General features: G+C 38.1%; 1 protein-coding gene across 1 annotated transcript; it reads left to right on the forward strand.

Moving 5' to 3' along the window:
* The first annotated feature begins 12,309 nt into the window (after positions 1–12,309).
* On the forward strand, positions 12,310–15,491 carry tmem218 (transmembrane protein 218). The gene is made up of 3 exons (XM_057321756.1): positions 12,310–12,730; positions 12,814–12,916; positions 14,937–15,491. Exons 1-3 carry the CDS (start codon positions 12,621–12,623, stop codon positions 15,069–15,071), a joined length of 348 nt encoding a protein of 115 aa, XP_057177739.1. The 5' UTR covers positions 12,310–12,620; the 3' UTR covers positions 15,072–15,491.
* The last annotated feature ends 1,319 nt before the right edge of the window (positions 15,492–16,810 follow it).

The following is a 16,810-nucleotide window of genomic DNA, read 5'->3' on the forward strand; positions in this document are numbered from 1 at the left end:
CACAACATTTTTTTAATGGACTTTGTCTGTCTGCTATCTACTATACATCTATCATCACACATATAGCTATCATCACATTTCATGATTTTTCAAGAGATAGTTTACATTAAAAAAAAACTAAAATTTGTCATCATTTCTTCACCCCAGATGTTGATCAAAACCTGTATATGACTCTTTTTTTCTGTGGGGCACTATTCTTTTCTTTTTCTCAATGGTTTTGTGTCCTTACAATGGAAGTCAATGTGGGCCAGTGTTTTCCTAAAAATCTTCTTTTGTGTTTTGCACCACTAGAAAGAAAGTCATAAAGGTTTGAATTGACAGGATGCGTAAATGATGAGGAATTTTCATTTTTGGTTGAACTATCCTTTTAAACACTTTCTAAGACACGACTCAAAATCCTCTTGATTTTCACCTGAGAAACGCAAGGTTCAGGCTGATGTAGCGGCTACCCACAATGCCTCAGCAGTGCCAGCCGTTCAAAGACTGAGCACAACAGTTGCTTCTGGGCTTCAGAACTTCCCGTTACTATGACAACAATTCATATTCTGCATGTCTCTCCTCTAATAAAGTGTCTAACATTAGGATGTAATTGCATTTCTATGCAATATATGAAAACGGGCCTTTCCCGGTGAAATGACTGATAGCGATCGCTGTCAAAAACGTCTTGAAGAAATCATGACAGACTCTTGGTGTGTATCACAAAAATCATCACAAAAATGGTGCAATCACTGTCAAGAAAATGTCTTGAAGAATTAATGACACACTCTTGGTCTTTATCAGAAGATTGTAAACACAAAGATTTCATCTTTAAATAATGATTACCATGCTAATCATTATGCCAAGAATACTAACAAAATAGCACTATATATGTGAAGAGTATTAACTATCACTAGCTTTTAAAGGTACCAAGATGAACGGTCTGTCTCTTTGAGATGACTTATGGAAGTTAAGTGTGGCAGAAGAAAAGAGGTTGCGAAGAATGATGGCAGCATTCCTGGGAATTAGAAGGGATTTAGGGCACAATAGCAGGTATTCCCACTAGTGTAACTGGACCCCGGTTGGCGTCACGAGAGGCTTAAAATTCATTAAACCAGCATGCAGCTGACACAGGAGGCCACACTAGACACAACAAGAGTAACACAGAGCAACACACGCACACATTAGGCTTATATACACACACCAAGAACAAAATAAACACACAATGCATAAAGCAATAGCTTATTTAGTTACATTCAGACCGACACGTAAACACAGGACAGAGTTTAATGAAGTATACAGTGTGCTCTAGTATATGCAGAAACAACACTGTCACTCGGCCCATGAATCTCCTTCGAAATAGATCCTGGTGTCTTTTTTGCAGTCTTCTTCACGTTAGTAAACTATGGAAGTCCAAACAGGAAAAGGAGATAACTGTTAAAAGATACCCCCAGGCCCAGCAATGAGACATGGGAGCCAGGCTCTTATCCCAAACAAATCCTGTTAAATCTTTTAAATGGCGCACTACCTGCCCATGAAATTTTTATTTTCTTTAGACTTTTGGGAAAGACTTGATGGGAACTGTGTGTTTCTGAATGGCCGAATCTGTCAAAGTAATGACACGTTAGGACATTAGAATGATTTTAAGGTGTTGTCTGTGGTTGCCAAGGCATTGCTATGTGGTTGCTAAGGCGTTCATGCCAGTTGCTATGCAGTTGTTAGGAGGCTGCTAGAGTGTTCTGTGTGGTTGCTAGGTGGTTCCTTACTGGCTTCAGTTTCCTATACTGAATAATACAGTGATATTAAACAAATTGATAAGTCCATTTTTTATTTTCAACACTCAGCACATTTTGTGTTCAGTTAAGGACAACAAATGAATGTGTTGTCCTTAACAGAACGCATCTCTGTGTTATTTCTTGGGACAACACGTTTCGTGTTAGTTTAAACATAATGTGCTAAATAGGATAACACAAACAATGTGTTAAAATTAACACATCCATTTTAGGAGTTAACCCAGCATTGGGTCAAAAAGCGACAAACCAACTTTTGGGTTGCAAATGTACATATGCTGGGGTTTTTTTAACCCATTGATTGGTCAAATATAATAATTTTCTGAATCAATTTAACCAAACGGTTGAGTTTGTCCCTTTTTGACCCAACGCTGGGTTGAAAATAACCTATTGTTTTTTAGAGTGAAGTTCATCTACAGGGCATTCAAGGTAGGTGTATACATTATCAGTATGTATGTTTCCTGGCAACTGAACCCACAATCTTTGCGTCACTAACACAGTGCTCTATCATCATAGCTACAGGAACACATGCTAATATTACAAATAGGACTAATTCTCCATTACCAAAACTAATGTGACTACAACTGATCTTGTCTCCATCTTTAAGCTCATATGTTTCGTTTCTCTCTGCTCACCGGAGTTCTTTGGGTCCATGCCAAACAGCATCTCCCATCTGCCTAAACCCAGACACTCTCAGAGTCCTGCAGCTCGCTCTGCTTCCTGTCCTGGGACTTCAGGAATGAGAGCTGGGACATGGGAGAGTCAGACACAGAGCTTTCATAGGATTCCCTGGCTTAAGATGGTTTTTAAGAGTCTGCCTCACACACACACACAAACCGTTTATACCGTTGAAACTGCCATGACAGTAGTTCCTCTAAAAGAAAACAGCACATACGACTTTTTATGCTAATTCCTACTAACATTGTGAATTTAATAAGACACATTTTAGAGTGCAACTATGCATGATCAGGCCTATTTACACTTTTAAAGGGACAGTTCACCCCAAGGTTCTTCCAAATCTGTATACATGTTTTTGTTCTGATGAACACAGAGAAAGATATTTGGAAGAATGCTTGTTACCAAACAGTTCTTGGCCACCACTGACTACCATAGTAAGAAAAAATAACAATGGTAGTCAAAAGAACTGAACTGTTTGCTTTGCTACATTCTTCAAAATATCTTCTTCTGTGTTCAACAGAACAAAGAAATGTAAAAAGAAATTTGACAGTCAGTGGTGACCAAGAACTGTTTGGTTACAAGCATTCGTCCAAATATCTTTCTTAATCAGAACAAAGAAATGTATAGATTTGTAACAACTTGAGCGTGAGTAAATGAAGACAGAATTTTCATTTTTGGGTGAACTGTTCCTTTAAGGAAAAACAATATTACAGTGACTTATTAATAGTTGGATCTGGACATAAATTAATATAGAAATTCTTTCTCTCTCTTACGTCTCTTACGATCATTTCTGCCAATACAGATCAATGATTTTTATGACATCATTTTGCACTTTAACTTCTCACCAGACTCCAAACCGCGAGGTGTTGGATCTGGCCATAACTTAATATTGAAATTCTTTTTTTGTGTGTGCTTTTAGTATGAATATGTTAGCCTTAAGGATCTATAAAGTAGTGTGCTCTAAAACATATTTTCTAAATGTGAATTTTGTCAATAAGCATTCAAAACTTAGTCTATTACGATCATTTCTGCCAATACAGATCAATGATTTTTATGACATCATTCTGCACTTCAACTTCTCATCAGAAAAGATATTGGCTATTTTTAAAGGGGGCAGAGTCAGTGAATATCTGTTTTAGAGGAAATTATTCCACAAATCACCCATACCACACAAATCAGCGTACTTCAAAGCACTTATGTGGGTTTCTTACATTGTAACAAATCAAAATAACCATGCACAAAACCTGTAAACACAGTTTAAGAGCCTTTAATTATTCAAATGTACAAGACACTATTTACCAGTCAATGTCAAGAAGAATTATTAAACACATCTCATTACATTGACAGGTTCAGAAGGACAGTGAGGAATTCCCCTGCAGTGTATGACTTCACCATCACCATTCACCCTGTTTTTCCACACTCCTTTGTAACAGGAAGGACGAGGTTAACCCTTCGCTTTCGCGTACGGGCCAGTTGTGTTTATTGCTAAAGTCAGCTGGGTCTTTAAGGAATTCTGAGAGCTTAGAGGTGAGGTGTGATGAGCTGTATTAAATGTCTTTGGTGGTTTATAAATACCTCTTCACAACACACTACATCCAGAACGGTGACATAAAAAGCAGGTGTCACATATACGCTAGCACTTTCTGCCCAACGTTTCGCACTTCTGTTCCAAACATACCAACCACGCATTAGCCACCTCAGCGCATGGCCGAGCGGCCCGCTTCACCCTGTCCTCGCTCTCCCCAAAACTCATGTCATCCTACCCCGGCCATGGCAGACCGCCACATCTACATTTACCCCCAACTCCGGAGCAGCAGCTGTTTACATTTCACTTTTAGCACAGAGCTGTCATCAGTCCTTTCTGAAGGGCAACGCTATAAAGTTCTAACAGTCAGGGAGCGCAAGATTGTTTTCCACGCAGTTGTGGTCGATAAATGGCTGATGCATCGCTGATCGGTCTCCTGACTGTTATCGCACCCAGCGTTTGCAGGCTCGCATTAATATCATCCCCCATATGGCGTGACTGTGGCGGCTCTGGCGTAGGACAAGTGATGATTTCTCCGAAGACCATCCGTTTCTAGAGTTTCACACAAAGCGGGCACGATTCCATGTGTTATATTTATCTCCCTGTGCGTTTTAAATTGAACAGTCACCAGAAGTGTCAGAGCTAGCAGCCGGAGAAAACTAGAGTGCGGGTCCAAGAGGTCATCAAACCAAAGCGAATACTCCAGGGGGTACTTATAAAGTTTCCAGGGGGTATTTTAATCAATTGGGGTGATTTGATAGTTTTACTTGGTCTCCTAACCTGGTCTGGTTTGGTGGTTTTAGAAGGGTTTTGGCCACTTGTCAATAGGTTAACCTGCTTGCAAATTGGTCTCCAAGCCAGCCGAGTGCCCAAAACTTCTAAGAACAGCAAACCATATGCTGATCTAAGCGGGTCTAGTTTAATCCAGATAAATCAGCAAACCAGCCTAGGCTTTGTGACAAAATTATAGTCCAACCTTACAATTTTACAAACAGTGCAAATTACTTTTCTTTAGTCTTTCTAAGAACATTTTTAGGACCCTAAAATATCAAAACGTGTAAAAAAGAATAAAAAAAGATTACTTGAGTTCGTAAATCAATGCAATATAATGCACATAACATTTACATTAATAATAAAGCTAAACCATATCCAGTATAATACAGATGATGAAGAGCTACTTGAGTCATATTCAAGGAGCTGTGGGTTGGAAAAAACTGTAGCAATGTGCAAATTTATTGAAAAGTAACTGCTATGGGAATAAAAAGATTGTTTAATGTTCTGAGATTTCCAAACATTAGAGACAAAATCTGCAATCTTTCATGTTTACTCTCCACTTGAAAGGAAACAACTCGATGCCTTCTGGGGACCCTAAAACAAACCAGAGCAAGAGGGAACGCAGTGTCTCAGCATGGTTCGGAACGTATATTAAAAAGCCAAAAATATGTTGTTTAGGTCTTTTGGCGTCGAGTGCAACCACTTCTTAAATCTGCAGTGACATGAGGTTTTCCCAAAACTGTCTGCACATACTGTACGAACCTAATAAAGCAGCTGGTGTGTGTGTGAGAGATGCAACATCTCTCATGTGTTTGAAAAAGGCGAAGCACCCTGCAGACCGAAATCGTGCAGCTTATACTGATGTATCAAATATCACCCACCAGCAGCGCTAAACAGATCTGAGCTCTGAAGAATTTAGATACACTGATGAACACTCTCACTATTGAGCTAATAAAAAACAAGTAGTAGATATATAAATTATAAATAAATTGCAGCTTTTTTTACGCTGATTGCAGAAGGACTTTTATCATTTTTATCCTTTTAGAAGAAACCGTTTAAGGAAACTTTACATGCATTAAAAAAGGAATATGCCTTTTTGTTAATGATGGCATTGTTGTCTACAGAACTTTTAAAGATAAATCACATTATCCAAGTACTAAGACTGTTCTTTAAAATAATACATTTTAAAATGTAAAGAGAAAGGGTAAGAAAATTATCGCTACTGTCCTTTTGAAACCTTGTATCTCCATATTTCGTGATCCCCCCCCATTAATCATTATTATTAATCACCATTTACGTTTTAACTGGGTTTTGAAAATGTCTAAACAATAAAAAGTATTAAAAAGTGCTAGTCAACACAGTATTTAATCATTCAAAAAGTAACTTTTTTTCATTGAAAACAGCAAATTTGGACATATGAGGTTTAGAAAGGGAAGCGAAAATATAACTTAAAGGTGACAGTTCGCCCAAAAATGAAAATTCTGTCATCATTTACCCACGCTCAAGTTGTTTTAAATCTCTATAAATTTCTTTGTTCTGATGAACACAACGAAAGATATTTGGACGAATGCTTGTAACCAAAACGTTCTTGACCACCATTGACTACCATAGTAGGAAAAATTACACTTGTAGTCAAAATTGCCCCAGAACTGTTTGCTTTGCTACATTCTTCAAAATATCTTCTTTTGTGTTCAAGAGAACAAAACAATTATAAAGCCATTTTTCCTAGTCAATGGTGGCTAAGAATTGTTTGGTTACAAGCATTCTTCCGAATGTCTTTCTCTCTGTTCATCGGAACAAAGAAAATCACAGTATTCATATTTGGAGTGAATGAAGACAGAATTCTTATTTTTGGTGAACTGTTCCTTTAAGAGATCTTTATGCATTTGTAAAATAAACAGCTCAGCAAATCTACAGCTTCTGAAACTAACTGTGCCTGCACGTTCCCTTAAAAAGGTAATACGGAGACATATTTTTTAAAAGAACAAAGTTCTGCGCGCCATAAATCAGACATCACAACAAAAGGTATCAGAAAGCCAGGTGCTTTATGATGTCCCAGAGGCTGATCTGTCCTAATGCGTTTTATTACCATGCAAAGACAACCTGATCCTCGCCGCATTCGCAAAGTAACAGTACAATAAAACTACAGGAGACATACTATCTCGCAAATAAATTTCAGATCCACTTATTTGAATTGATATGCATTTACAATCCTTTTAAAGCGAGTGAATTGGGCCCCATTCAGAAGTCACTCAGGGTCTATATAAGAAAGCCTTTCCGATGCATTAATAAAGGCAGAATAACCCATTCAACGCTGTTAACTGATTCTTCCATGTACTGACGCCATTACAGGCATTTTGCACACATACAGCTGACGATCAATGCCCTCCAATGGCTCTTAGGTTGAAAGAGGATGATGGAAATGCAGGAGGTTCTGTTCGAAACACAACAAAAGATGCACAAATAGATCAGCAGGAGAGGAAACTCCGATATAGCCCTGTGTCAGAGGTCCAAATGAAATCAGGTGGCTGGAATCAATGGTGGTCTGTGTTTGAATGCTCAAGAGGACAGAGCAGGAAGCGTGAATGGGAGAAAAACATGTCTTTTATGAATGATGTCATTGAAACGGGACGGAGCGAGATGGCACATTTGTAGAAGATGGCTTTTACAGTAATAGATGGGAACTCAAAGCACTATTTCAGATCTAATAAAAATTCTGCACTCCAAAAGACAGGAGGAGTGAAACGCACACGGTATATAGAAAACATCCATTTCTCTGCCGTCACGCCAAATGACACCAACCTGTGAAATGTGTTAAACACACGAGAACTACAATTCACATATTCAGTCTAATAGAGGAAATATTAAACATCATTCTCTCTCAACCTTAGTCAAGCACTCTCCTGCCTCAAGCACATTATTTTAATTTGACTAGTTATTATACTCATGCATATATTTATATATTTAGAAGAGGGGGAAAATCTATGAATTGGTCTTGGGTGGGTTTTTTACACTTTGATCTCAGACTGAATTCAAATAAAATATGGTCAACCTTTGTGTGTTCTGAGAAACTCGGAAATATAATCAATTCAGGATTCGGAAGAAGTGTTTGTATTTCCCTTAGTGAGGCTGTGTACATTTGTTTGGATTATCAGCATTTCACTGGAGATAAGAACAAAGCACTCTGAGGTTTACAGTCTTGTTTAAGGATTTCGAATTCAGAATGAATAAAAAGACGCTGCTAATTTGACTCTGCTTTTGATCCTGGTAAAGTCATTATTTCTATGCTTATAATGGAGTTTGTCTCTTGCATAAATTATTATTATTGCACTTAGATGTCAATGTTTTGTATTTAAACTTCAATAGACTTTGTTAATCTGATTTTATCTAGTTCCTGAAGTTTACCTCGTAGTGCATGGGGCTTGGGGTTATTGGCTCATTTCCCAGGAAGCTGAAAAAAATAGTATAAAGAACTATAAATCTATATAATGTACAGACACGGAGACCATTTCAAAACTATTTTCAGTTTTTCTGAATTTACTATATATAGGTATGTGTTTAGGTAAAATTATCATTTTTGTTTCATTCTGTGAACTACTAACAATAGTTTTCCCAAATAAAAATATTGTTTCTATTTGCATTTATTTGCAGAAAATGAAAACTGGAGAAACAGGTAAAAATAACAGAAAAGATGCTCTGTTTTATCAGACCTCAAATACTGCAAAGAAAAAAAGTTCATATTCACTTTTAAGCAATACAACAGTAATATTTGTACATGTATTTAGGAGAGAAAAAAATGTATGTGATAATGTCAATTTTTTCAGTTTTCATGCGTCTTGTCATGCTGTCAGTCTTTCACATTGCTGCTGGATGACTTTATGTCACTCCTGAGGTTTGATTTCGTTGAAATTCAACAGACAAAGGACTGGAATGGCCACAATGCATCTAGAAATGCTGATTAAATGAAAATTTGGAATGGTCTCGCCATGCATGATGCAAATATAGACAGAAGGTAAGGCTAGTTCAAGGACAGATTTTCTTCAAGTCATATATCTGTATACCATTCCTCATTATTTCCCAGACTGATTTTAAGTTTGTCTCTTATTTCTTGGAAATCTAATCAATGTTAGCATCCGCAGTTCCACCGTATCTCCAGCCACATTTCCCTAAGTCTCTCCAAGGCCAAAGCACCATGAAGACAGCACCGTCTGTGATTTGAGCTATGGGTGATCGTTACATGCCTCCAGCGCTTCTCTCAAAGCGTAAATCAAGCAAATCTGCCTCTACCTTCAGGTCCCAGGAGGAGACTTTGACCGCCGTTCCTAGCGGTAGAGCAGTAGTACGGTATGAAAGAAGCATAGCGAGGTCGTTTGAATGCGCGGCCGCTCGACAGCAATAACAGGCCTGTGCTCCTCGGAGAGCCATCAGGATCAGCAAGGCTTACCGGCGGAAGCTCGTACCAACAGAGCTCCGCTTCTATGCATCCAAGTAGCATAGAGGATCGGAGCAGATTCGTGTAGCTTCACCTTGACAGGAGAACATACAAGACCCCAGCAGAATACAGTCTGATGAATAATTCTAATTTGCTTCTGTATTATTTCTGTGCAAACATGGAAACTGTATCTCATTAACTGTCAAGATCTGATAATCCAAATTGAGAAACCATTAAAATTGGTAGGCACTATTGGACATATTAGACCCGCCTTTAAAATGACACATTAGAAAGGAGGACAATTTTCTAAATAGCTTTATGGATGCCTGGAAGAATCACAATTGGTTTACAATCTTTTTTGCTCAGTTTGCTCCACGCATTTGGGGTGACTGAGTCATTTTATTAGTGATTAGACCCACAGAGCTTCGGGTCCTGCGGTATAGAACCTCGGATTGTAATTTACTTGTAATGTGGAGAAGGGGAATATGCAAATAAAGCCAGAGTATTTTGTGTGTGCAGTTTTGCCCCTGGGCAGCTTGTCCCGCGACACAAATCATCAATTAAGATCTCAGCAGGGAACTTGGCATTTAAATTAGCCCCATCCAACAACTTTTATCTTCCAGACAAAACATTACAGCTTCATGATAGCCTGTGCCGCAGAAATAAAACAGCTGATTAAATGAGGTTTAGAAAAAAAACTTTTAAAAAACTTTGGGGAGAAAAAATGGACTTGTGTGTAGATGCAGAATCCCCATTTGATTTTGGTATTCTGGACTAGCTGATATTTGCAATAGTCCTATATTTCAAATGTTTCATCATACATGACACTGACTTTCACTAATTAATTCAAATCCACATCACTTTCAAAACTTTGCTGATGACTATAATTAGAGATAAATTGACACGGTCAAGAATATTTCCCAGAACTATTTTTGTAGAAAGCATCATTTTCATACACTCCAATTTCTGAGGGATATGTTGCAGCTTATTTTCCAAATTGTTAGACCTGTTTACACTTCAGTTATGCAAATGAGGTCAAAAAAGATGTTGAAAACATGTGAGTTTTGTTACTACACCACTATATGACACTATGCATATACCTTAGTGCAAAACAAAAAAAGTACAAAAATCTTTTTTTAACACAGCCTGCATAATAAAGTAAAACTTAAAAATATAAAGTAAAAACTTAAAAATATTTGAAAATGTGTTGTCACTTGTTTCTTACACTATTACACTCTAATTACACATTAAAGCACTCTCTTCAACTTCAATTCAGAATCCAAAATTACAGAAAAATGCAAATGCCCAGTGCCACAAGGAGTGCTTAATGCAACATACAGTAGGGAAAGTCCCTACAGTTTTACACAGGAACAGGTCTAACTTATGAGGAACTTTAGTATTTACTGTACAAAGAAGGCTACGTTATCTATCTGAACAGAATAGAACAATCAACTTCACGTTTTACATACCAGATAGGAAAACCTACGAATTCACGAGCAAGAAATTTCAAAACATATGCTACAAACTATTAAATGTAAATAAATCAGAAAAGCTCTGAGCCAATTTGTCAAAGACAAAAATCTTCTGACCCATTAAAAATGATTGGGTGTTTGAAATATAAACTACGATAGCTGTACTTAAAAACAAATACACGTTATTATTTGTACGCTGCAAAATCTTTTTAGTGAACTTTGCAGAAGATTCATAAACCTTTAACAATTCAATACAGACGTGATTGCCTGTCTGAGAATTACTCAAAAACAACTATTTAAATATATTTGTTTTTCAAAATGTTCTTAAACTTTCCAAATAGAAGACTTTAAGCCTCTAATAAGTTTATTTAACCACATGTCAGACTGCAAAGATACTGTAAGAAGTGTCTTCTTTCTTTTTAAATAAATGTCAAAGAAATACTGAGCAAGATCCTCTTTACAATTAGTACAAAACTGACCATAAACGAAGGATGAAATTCAAACATTTTATAACATTCATTATAACCAATAAAACAACATTAAATGAATGCGAAATAAAACAAAAACAAATGCATAAAAATAACAAAATATAAAACGCTGTATTTCAAGGTCAGTCTGCATTTTTATGCTTTATGAATATGAAGATTCAATCATGTAACGCTAAAGCAAAAATGCCATTTAAAAACCTACGAAAATGTCAACACAAAAATTACCACCACAATTTACAAGTCCAAACGCTTCATCCACCAAAACATTCATCCGTAAAACGCTTCCCGCTCTGTAAGGCATCATCTCCCGTTTCCCTCTTTCCTCTCTAATCTCCTTCTATCGCATCACAGTCGCTCTCTTCCTCCTCCTCCCTCCCTCTCACTCCTGCTCTCTCTCACACACACACTCTCTCTTTCCCTCTCTCTCTTCCTCTCTCTCGCTCTCTGTCTCTGTCTATCATTCTCTCTCCTCAGCCCTCGGCCCTGTCTGTATGAATAATGTCCTGCCTTTTGTAATGAGACCGAGAAAAAAACACGCTTGAGTGTTCGCCCGCTCCGCGCTCTGACATTGAAAATGAATGACAGCTTACCTGAATGCCAATCTTCATCAGACTGACACCAGGCTGACAACACAGGCTATACTCCCCTACACAAGCCGTGACGTCTGCCATATCAGACCCCTCCCACCACCCCCCTTCTCTCTCTCTCTCTCTCTCTCTCTCTCTTCCTTCGTACCCCTCTGCCTGTGCCTAATACACCTCCGCGGTTCCTCTTCCACTGGCATTATAACGTACCGTACCGAACACCCCGGGTCCTGCGTGCGCGTCTCCGGTTCATAACGGCGGAGCCCGCTGGCCCCCTATCGGCATAAAATTGGACTTACATTCGGGAACGACGCATTGGCTTCTTGCCTGTAGTTGGAAAGCAGGGTAAAGCAATCCATTTGTGCCAGTAAGAAAGAAATAATACATATTTAGGAAATGTTATAAGAAACTTTAATCATAAACTATAAGGCAAAGTGTCCGAGACAACTGTTAATCTGCGGCTATTTGTCTCAAAACGTATCAAACGCATTCAATAAAATACAACTGATGACACGACCGGGCCGTATTTAAAAGTTTTACGTTATTGCTCGCTGTTACAGAGCGAGACTACAACTCCCAGCATGCATTTCGCCGAGTGCAGTCCAGTGATTGGCCAGTTCGTGACACAGGAAGTGCGGATGTAAACACGGGACGCTACTTTGTTTCTATGGTAATAGTTTGTGTCCTGCTGCAGCATGCGTCGTGTTGTAAATCATAAACATAGTATTTAGGACTACAATTGATTCACGGAGCCCACATTATAAAGTAACTGCTACGGTTAAGTTTAACATCCAGGGAAAAGCCGTAATAACTGGTTAACCATGGATTAGTTTGCTGGCTACTCATGGCTTCTAGCACAAACGTGTCTTTCAGTAAAGTGCAGGTAATGTGAGGCGCGAGGATGGCTGAGATGGTGCTGGGTGTCGGTACAGGCGTGTTCATCGTCGCTTTAATCTGGATCGTAACTCTCGCGCTCAGTATTATTCTGTCGCGTGCAACCGGTCAAACAATGTAAGACACCTTTGTTTTTGACCCACATCACAAGTGTTGTACTTGTAGTAGCAGAAATAAACGCAATTACGTTATCTCACCAGGTTAGGGATCATCCTTTTATTTCTTCTGGCGCTCACCATCACACTGGTCTTGGTGTTCTTCCCGCGTGCCACTGAAGTTCCTTCCGCTGAAAGAGAAGTTGAGGTGAGTGCGCTTAGTGACTTAGGCCTTACAGCTGATGAAAATAATACAATGATAAAAATACGTAAACTGTCTTTGTTGACAAGCAGGGAAATTTGCCTAAATGTAATGTGATTATGTAAATGCATGATCTTAAAAAATGAGAAAAACAACAACAATTTTTTCCTAAATTATTGTGTGCTTACCAAGTAATGGGCAGGATCTACTATTTAAATATCTATTAATTATTAACACTTAAATTTATGCATTTGGCAGACGCTTTCGACTTACATTGCATGATACTATACATTTGTTTCTGAGGACGTGCAATCGAACCCATGACCTTGGCGTTGCTTGCACCATGCTCTAAACCACTGAGCTGCAGGAAAGCTAATTATTAATGTAAACTATATACAGTTTGATCCCAAAACAACTTCCTAAGTGTTCTGTAAGGCTGTTGAATTCTGATGTTAGTGCTTGAATAGTATTAGTTGGACTGTAACTGTGCGAGTTATATTTGTCACAAGACATGTGCTGGTTTATCTCTCCTCAGCAGCAGACGAGCGCAAACACAACAGCTTTTTCCCAGTGTCTCCTTTTGCCAATAACAGCAGCCGAGCTGCCAAGTCACCATCCCGTCTGCACAAACAAAAGCCAAAACATTTACCTTTTAGTCTTCAGTAGCAGAACAGCTCGGTGCAGCAAACATTCCCTGTGCTGTAAAGCTTCAAAAAATGTATTAAACCTAACACAGTGTAACCCTTAATCAGAGTACATTACATTTTAAATCTAGACTCCAAATCTCTTGCATTGCATAGTTTGTGCGTTGAAATGATTTTTCCAAAAATGAATGTTTTGATCAGTGTCGTGTGTTCAGATGTCAAAACTATATTTGATGTACTTACAAGTTTAAGAATCAACACTGCTTAATAATGGACCAACAGAGGAGTAAAATGAAGAAAAAAAAAGATTATTGTTTCAGGCCAGTTGCCACAGTCTCAAAACTATAAGCACACGCATATCATAAGTTCTCCTAAAGCGTGGTCTGTGCATAGCCTCAAATCCTTCTTACAGGCATTGCTGATTTGCTTGCAGCGAGAGCGGCCAGATAACTGTTTTTTTTTCTTGATAGGTGACAGTGTGTTTTATGAGAAATGGGTAACCCCTCGCTGTTGTACAAAGGAATAATATCACAGTGCCAATTAAACTGGCCCCAAACAGGAGCTCACTGCGGCACATTCGATGCCACATTAATAAAACATGGCCCCAGCTCTGTGCTTCGCTAGCCGGCTAATTGGAAAATTAGAAAGTGAGATGCGTTAAACGAGAGAACACTGCATTCGCTGGAGACTGAGGCCCCTCCCACACACATACAAAGACATTGTTTAATAGTTTAATGTAGGTTGTGGCCTCTCCCATGGTTTAGGTCCTGTACACTAGTAGAAACATGGAGGGTGGTTAGTATTCCACACATCACCATGTACAGCTTTTATTCTAACACAGGGAAGTAACAAACAGAGCTTAAGATACTATGGCTAGAAAGAAAGAAAGGAAAGGTTAAAGCTTTTTGCCAGCTATTCAGGTTAGTATATATATAAATAAATAAATAAATTTGTGATATTAATTTATTTTATTTAGAGTATAGATAAGTAGATATTAAATGTATACAGAGCAGGCATTGTTATTCATTTATAATAGGAAAAATAAACATTTAAATATTTCTTTAGTTTTAGTGCATTCCTCTGCCAGATTTTTTGCTATCAAATATTAAGGCAGTATCATTCGGGATAAGTTTGTACAAATATTATAATGGCTTTTTGTAATTGGGTCTTTGGCTGTGTTTAATGGTCTAATGAGCTTTCCGTCTTATTTTCTCAAAAGAGTCTTGCTGACCTCTAGTGGAGAAAAACAGAAGATACTGAGCCAATATCGTGCTAATTAAAATTATTAATGGCAACATCAAAGCAATCATGGCTTTAATTACTTTTCAATAATTGGGTAATGTGTTAAATAATTCACACCAGGAGCCTGTGATGTTTTTCAGATAGTGGATACGTTCTTCATCGGCCGGTACGTGCTGCTGTCCTTGGTGAGCGTTGTGTTCTTGGCAGGCCTTTTCATGTTGCTGCCCTTACATTTCCTGGAGCCCGTGTACGCCAAGCCCTTGAGAACACACTAGACCATGAGCCTACATGTGCCAAACTCTTATAGATGCCCCAAAGCAGGGCAGCCAGCCTGGCAGCGGCATCGATCAGTGGCCCTGCTTGAGATGAGAGGGACCAGCAGCGGGTTCCAAAGCTTTTGTCCTCCTGCCCTAATCAGACATGTCCACATCTCTTCGAGAACCTAAGAGCCTGGCACAGAGGGGTCGGAGTAGAGCGTATTCAATGGCAGTTTTTTTTCCAAAGGATATGGTCGGGTAATTTTATTGTCCAATTTTAATACGTATTGATGTAAATTGGTATAAATGTATACTGCTCATATTTGTACATACAATTTTTTCAGAGGTGTTGCACTGTTTGCAATTTTGTTGTAATGAAGTGTTTTTTTACAATACATTAAAACAATTTATTTTTGAGGCAAACGTCCAGATTTTTTATATTTCTTTGAAATTGCTACCATTATTTTGCTCATAATTTGAGGCTAGGATGATTTTCATTCTTTTTCAATATATTAAACTGGCTCGTAACTCACCCGGCCGACCGGCTTACAATTTCTACTTGGCATATGACAATATAGGACAAAACATAAAGGTATTATAGAAATATTGCCAGCAACACCCTAACAACCACCCAAAACACTTTAACCTTTGGGGCACTTTAAGCACCGACAAGCACTGATAAAATACTTGATGTATTAAATTTGTGTTTTTCCCTTCATGGTTATTTAATTTCCCTTCATTGGTGAAGGCATGATCAGTGTTTTTTTGCTGTGAAAAATCAGCTAATACTCTAGCCTATTAACATGGTATTTGACAAACTCAAATCTTGCTCATTCACGACTCAAACCAGACAAACATCATTTTCTTGGTCCCATATTGACATGCTAATCTTGGCCTTATGGAAGCATTCTTCAAGACACTGTCTCACTCGCTGCACAATAACACAAAGACACAGGGAGCAAAGTTGGGCGGTCCGACAAAGCTTCAAGCTGTGCAAGTTGATTATTTTGTTCTTAACAAGGCGAATACTCTGTGTGGGCCCTTTGTTGCATAGACGTTTACTTTCAGTTTCATAAATCTCTTGGGGAGGCAAAACTTAACAAGCGTAATAGACATTGCTGTGTTTTGTTATTTTCACATGCTTTTTTACATGTATGCTGCGATTATATGTGTATTTCCATTTCCATAAGGTCAATAAGTAAAAATAATGAGCTCCAGTTAGAACCCAATGCAGTTTTAAACACTAAAGTCAGACAAGCAAATCAAATGTCTGTGTCACTGTCAAATCTAACATAAAAATTACTGTCCGGAAAGCAGCGAGGCCAGAACACATTTTTTTTAGCTGGAGAGCAATAACATTTCTCCTTACACTCGCTTCACATTGTATAGAAGAACCATTTTTGTCAGAATGGTTCCATATAGAGCCTTTAACATCTTAAAAATCTTTCTGTTCACAAATGGTTTATTTAGATTATAAAATGTTTTTTCTTTAAGAATTAACTTTTGGTAAATGGTTCTTTAGGGAACCAAAACTGATTCTTCAACACTTTAAAAAATAAAGGGGCTTAAAAGATTCTTCACAGCAATGCCATATAAGAACCATTTTTGGTTCCACACAGAACCGTTTAGTCAAAGGTTCTTTAGAGAACCATCTCTTTCTTACCTTTTTATAATCTGAAGAACTTTTTTCAACACAAAGAACCATTTTGAGAAAGGTTCTCCAGATGTTGAAGGTTCTTTATAGGAACCATTTAGAC

This window comes from Triplophysa rosa, linkage group LG22 (genome assembly GCF_024868665.1).
Source record: "Triplophysa rosa linkage group LG22, Trosa_1v2, whole genome shotgun sequence".
Classification (NCBI taxonomy): domain Eukaryota; kingdom Metazoa; phylum Chordata; class Actinopteri; order Cypriniformes; family Nemacheilidae; genus Triplophysa; species Triplophysa rosa.

Bases quoted from the DNA above. Each gene is read 5' to 3' on its own strand.
- tmem218 (XM_057321756.1), top strand. From the start codon at position 12,621: ATGGCTGAGATGGTGCTGGGTGTCGGTACAGGCGTGTTCATCGTCGCT. The intron at 12,731-12,813 runs GTAAGACACCTT...TTATCTCACCAG, and splicing joins CGTGCAACCGGTCAAACAAT to GTTAGGGATCATCCTTTTAT. The intron at 12,917-14,936 runs GTGAGTGCGCTT...GATGTTTTTCAG, and splicing joins CCGCTGAAAGAGAAGTTGAG to ATAGTGGATACGTTCTTCAT.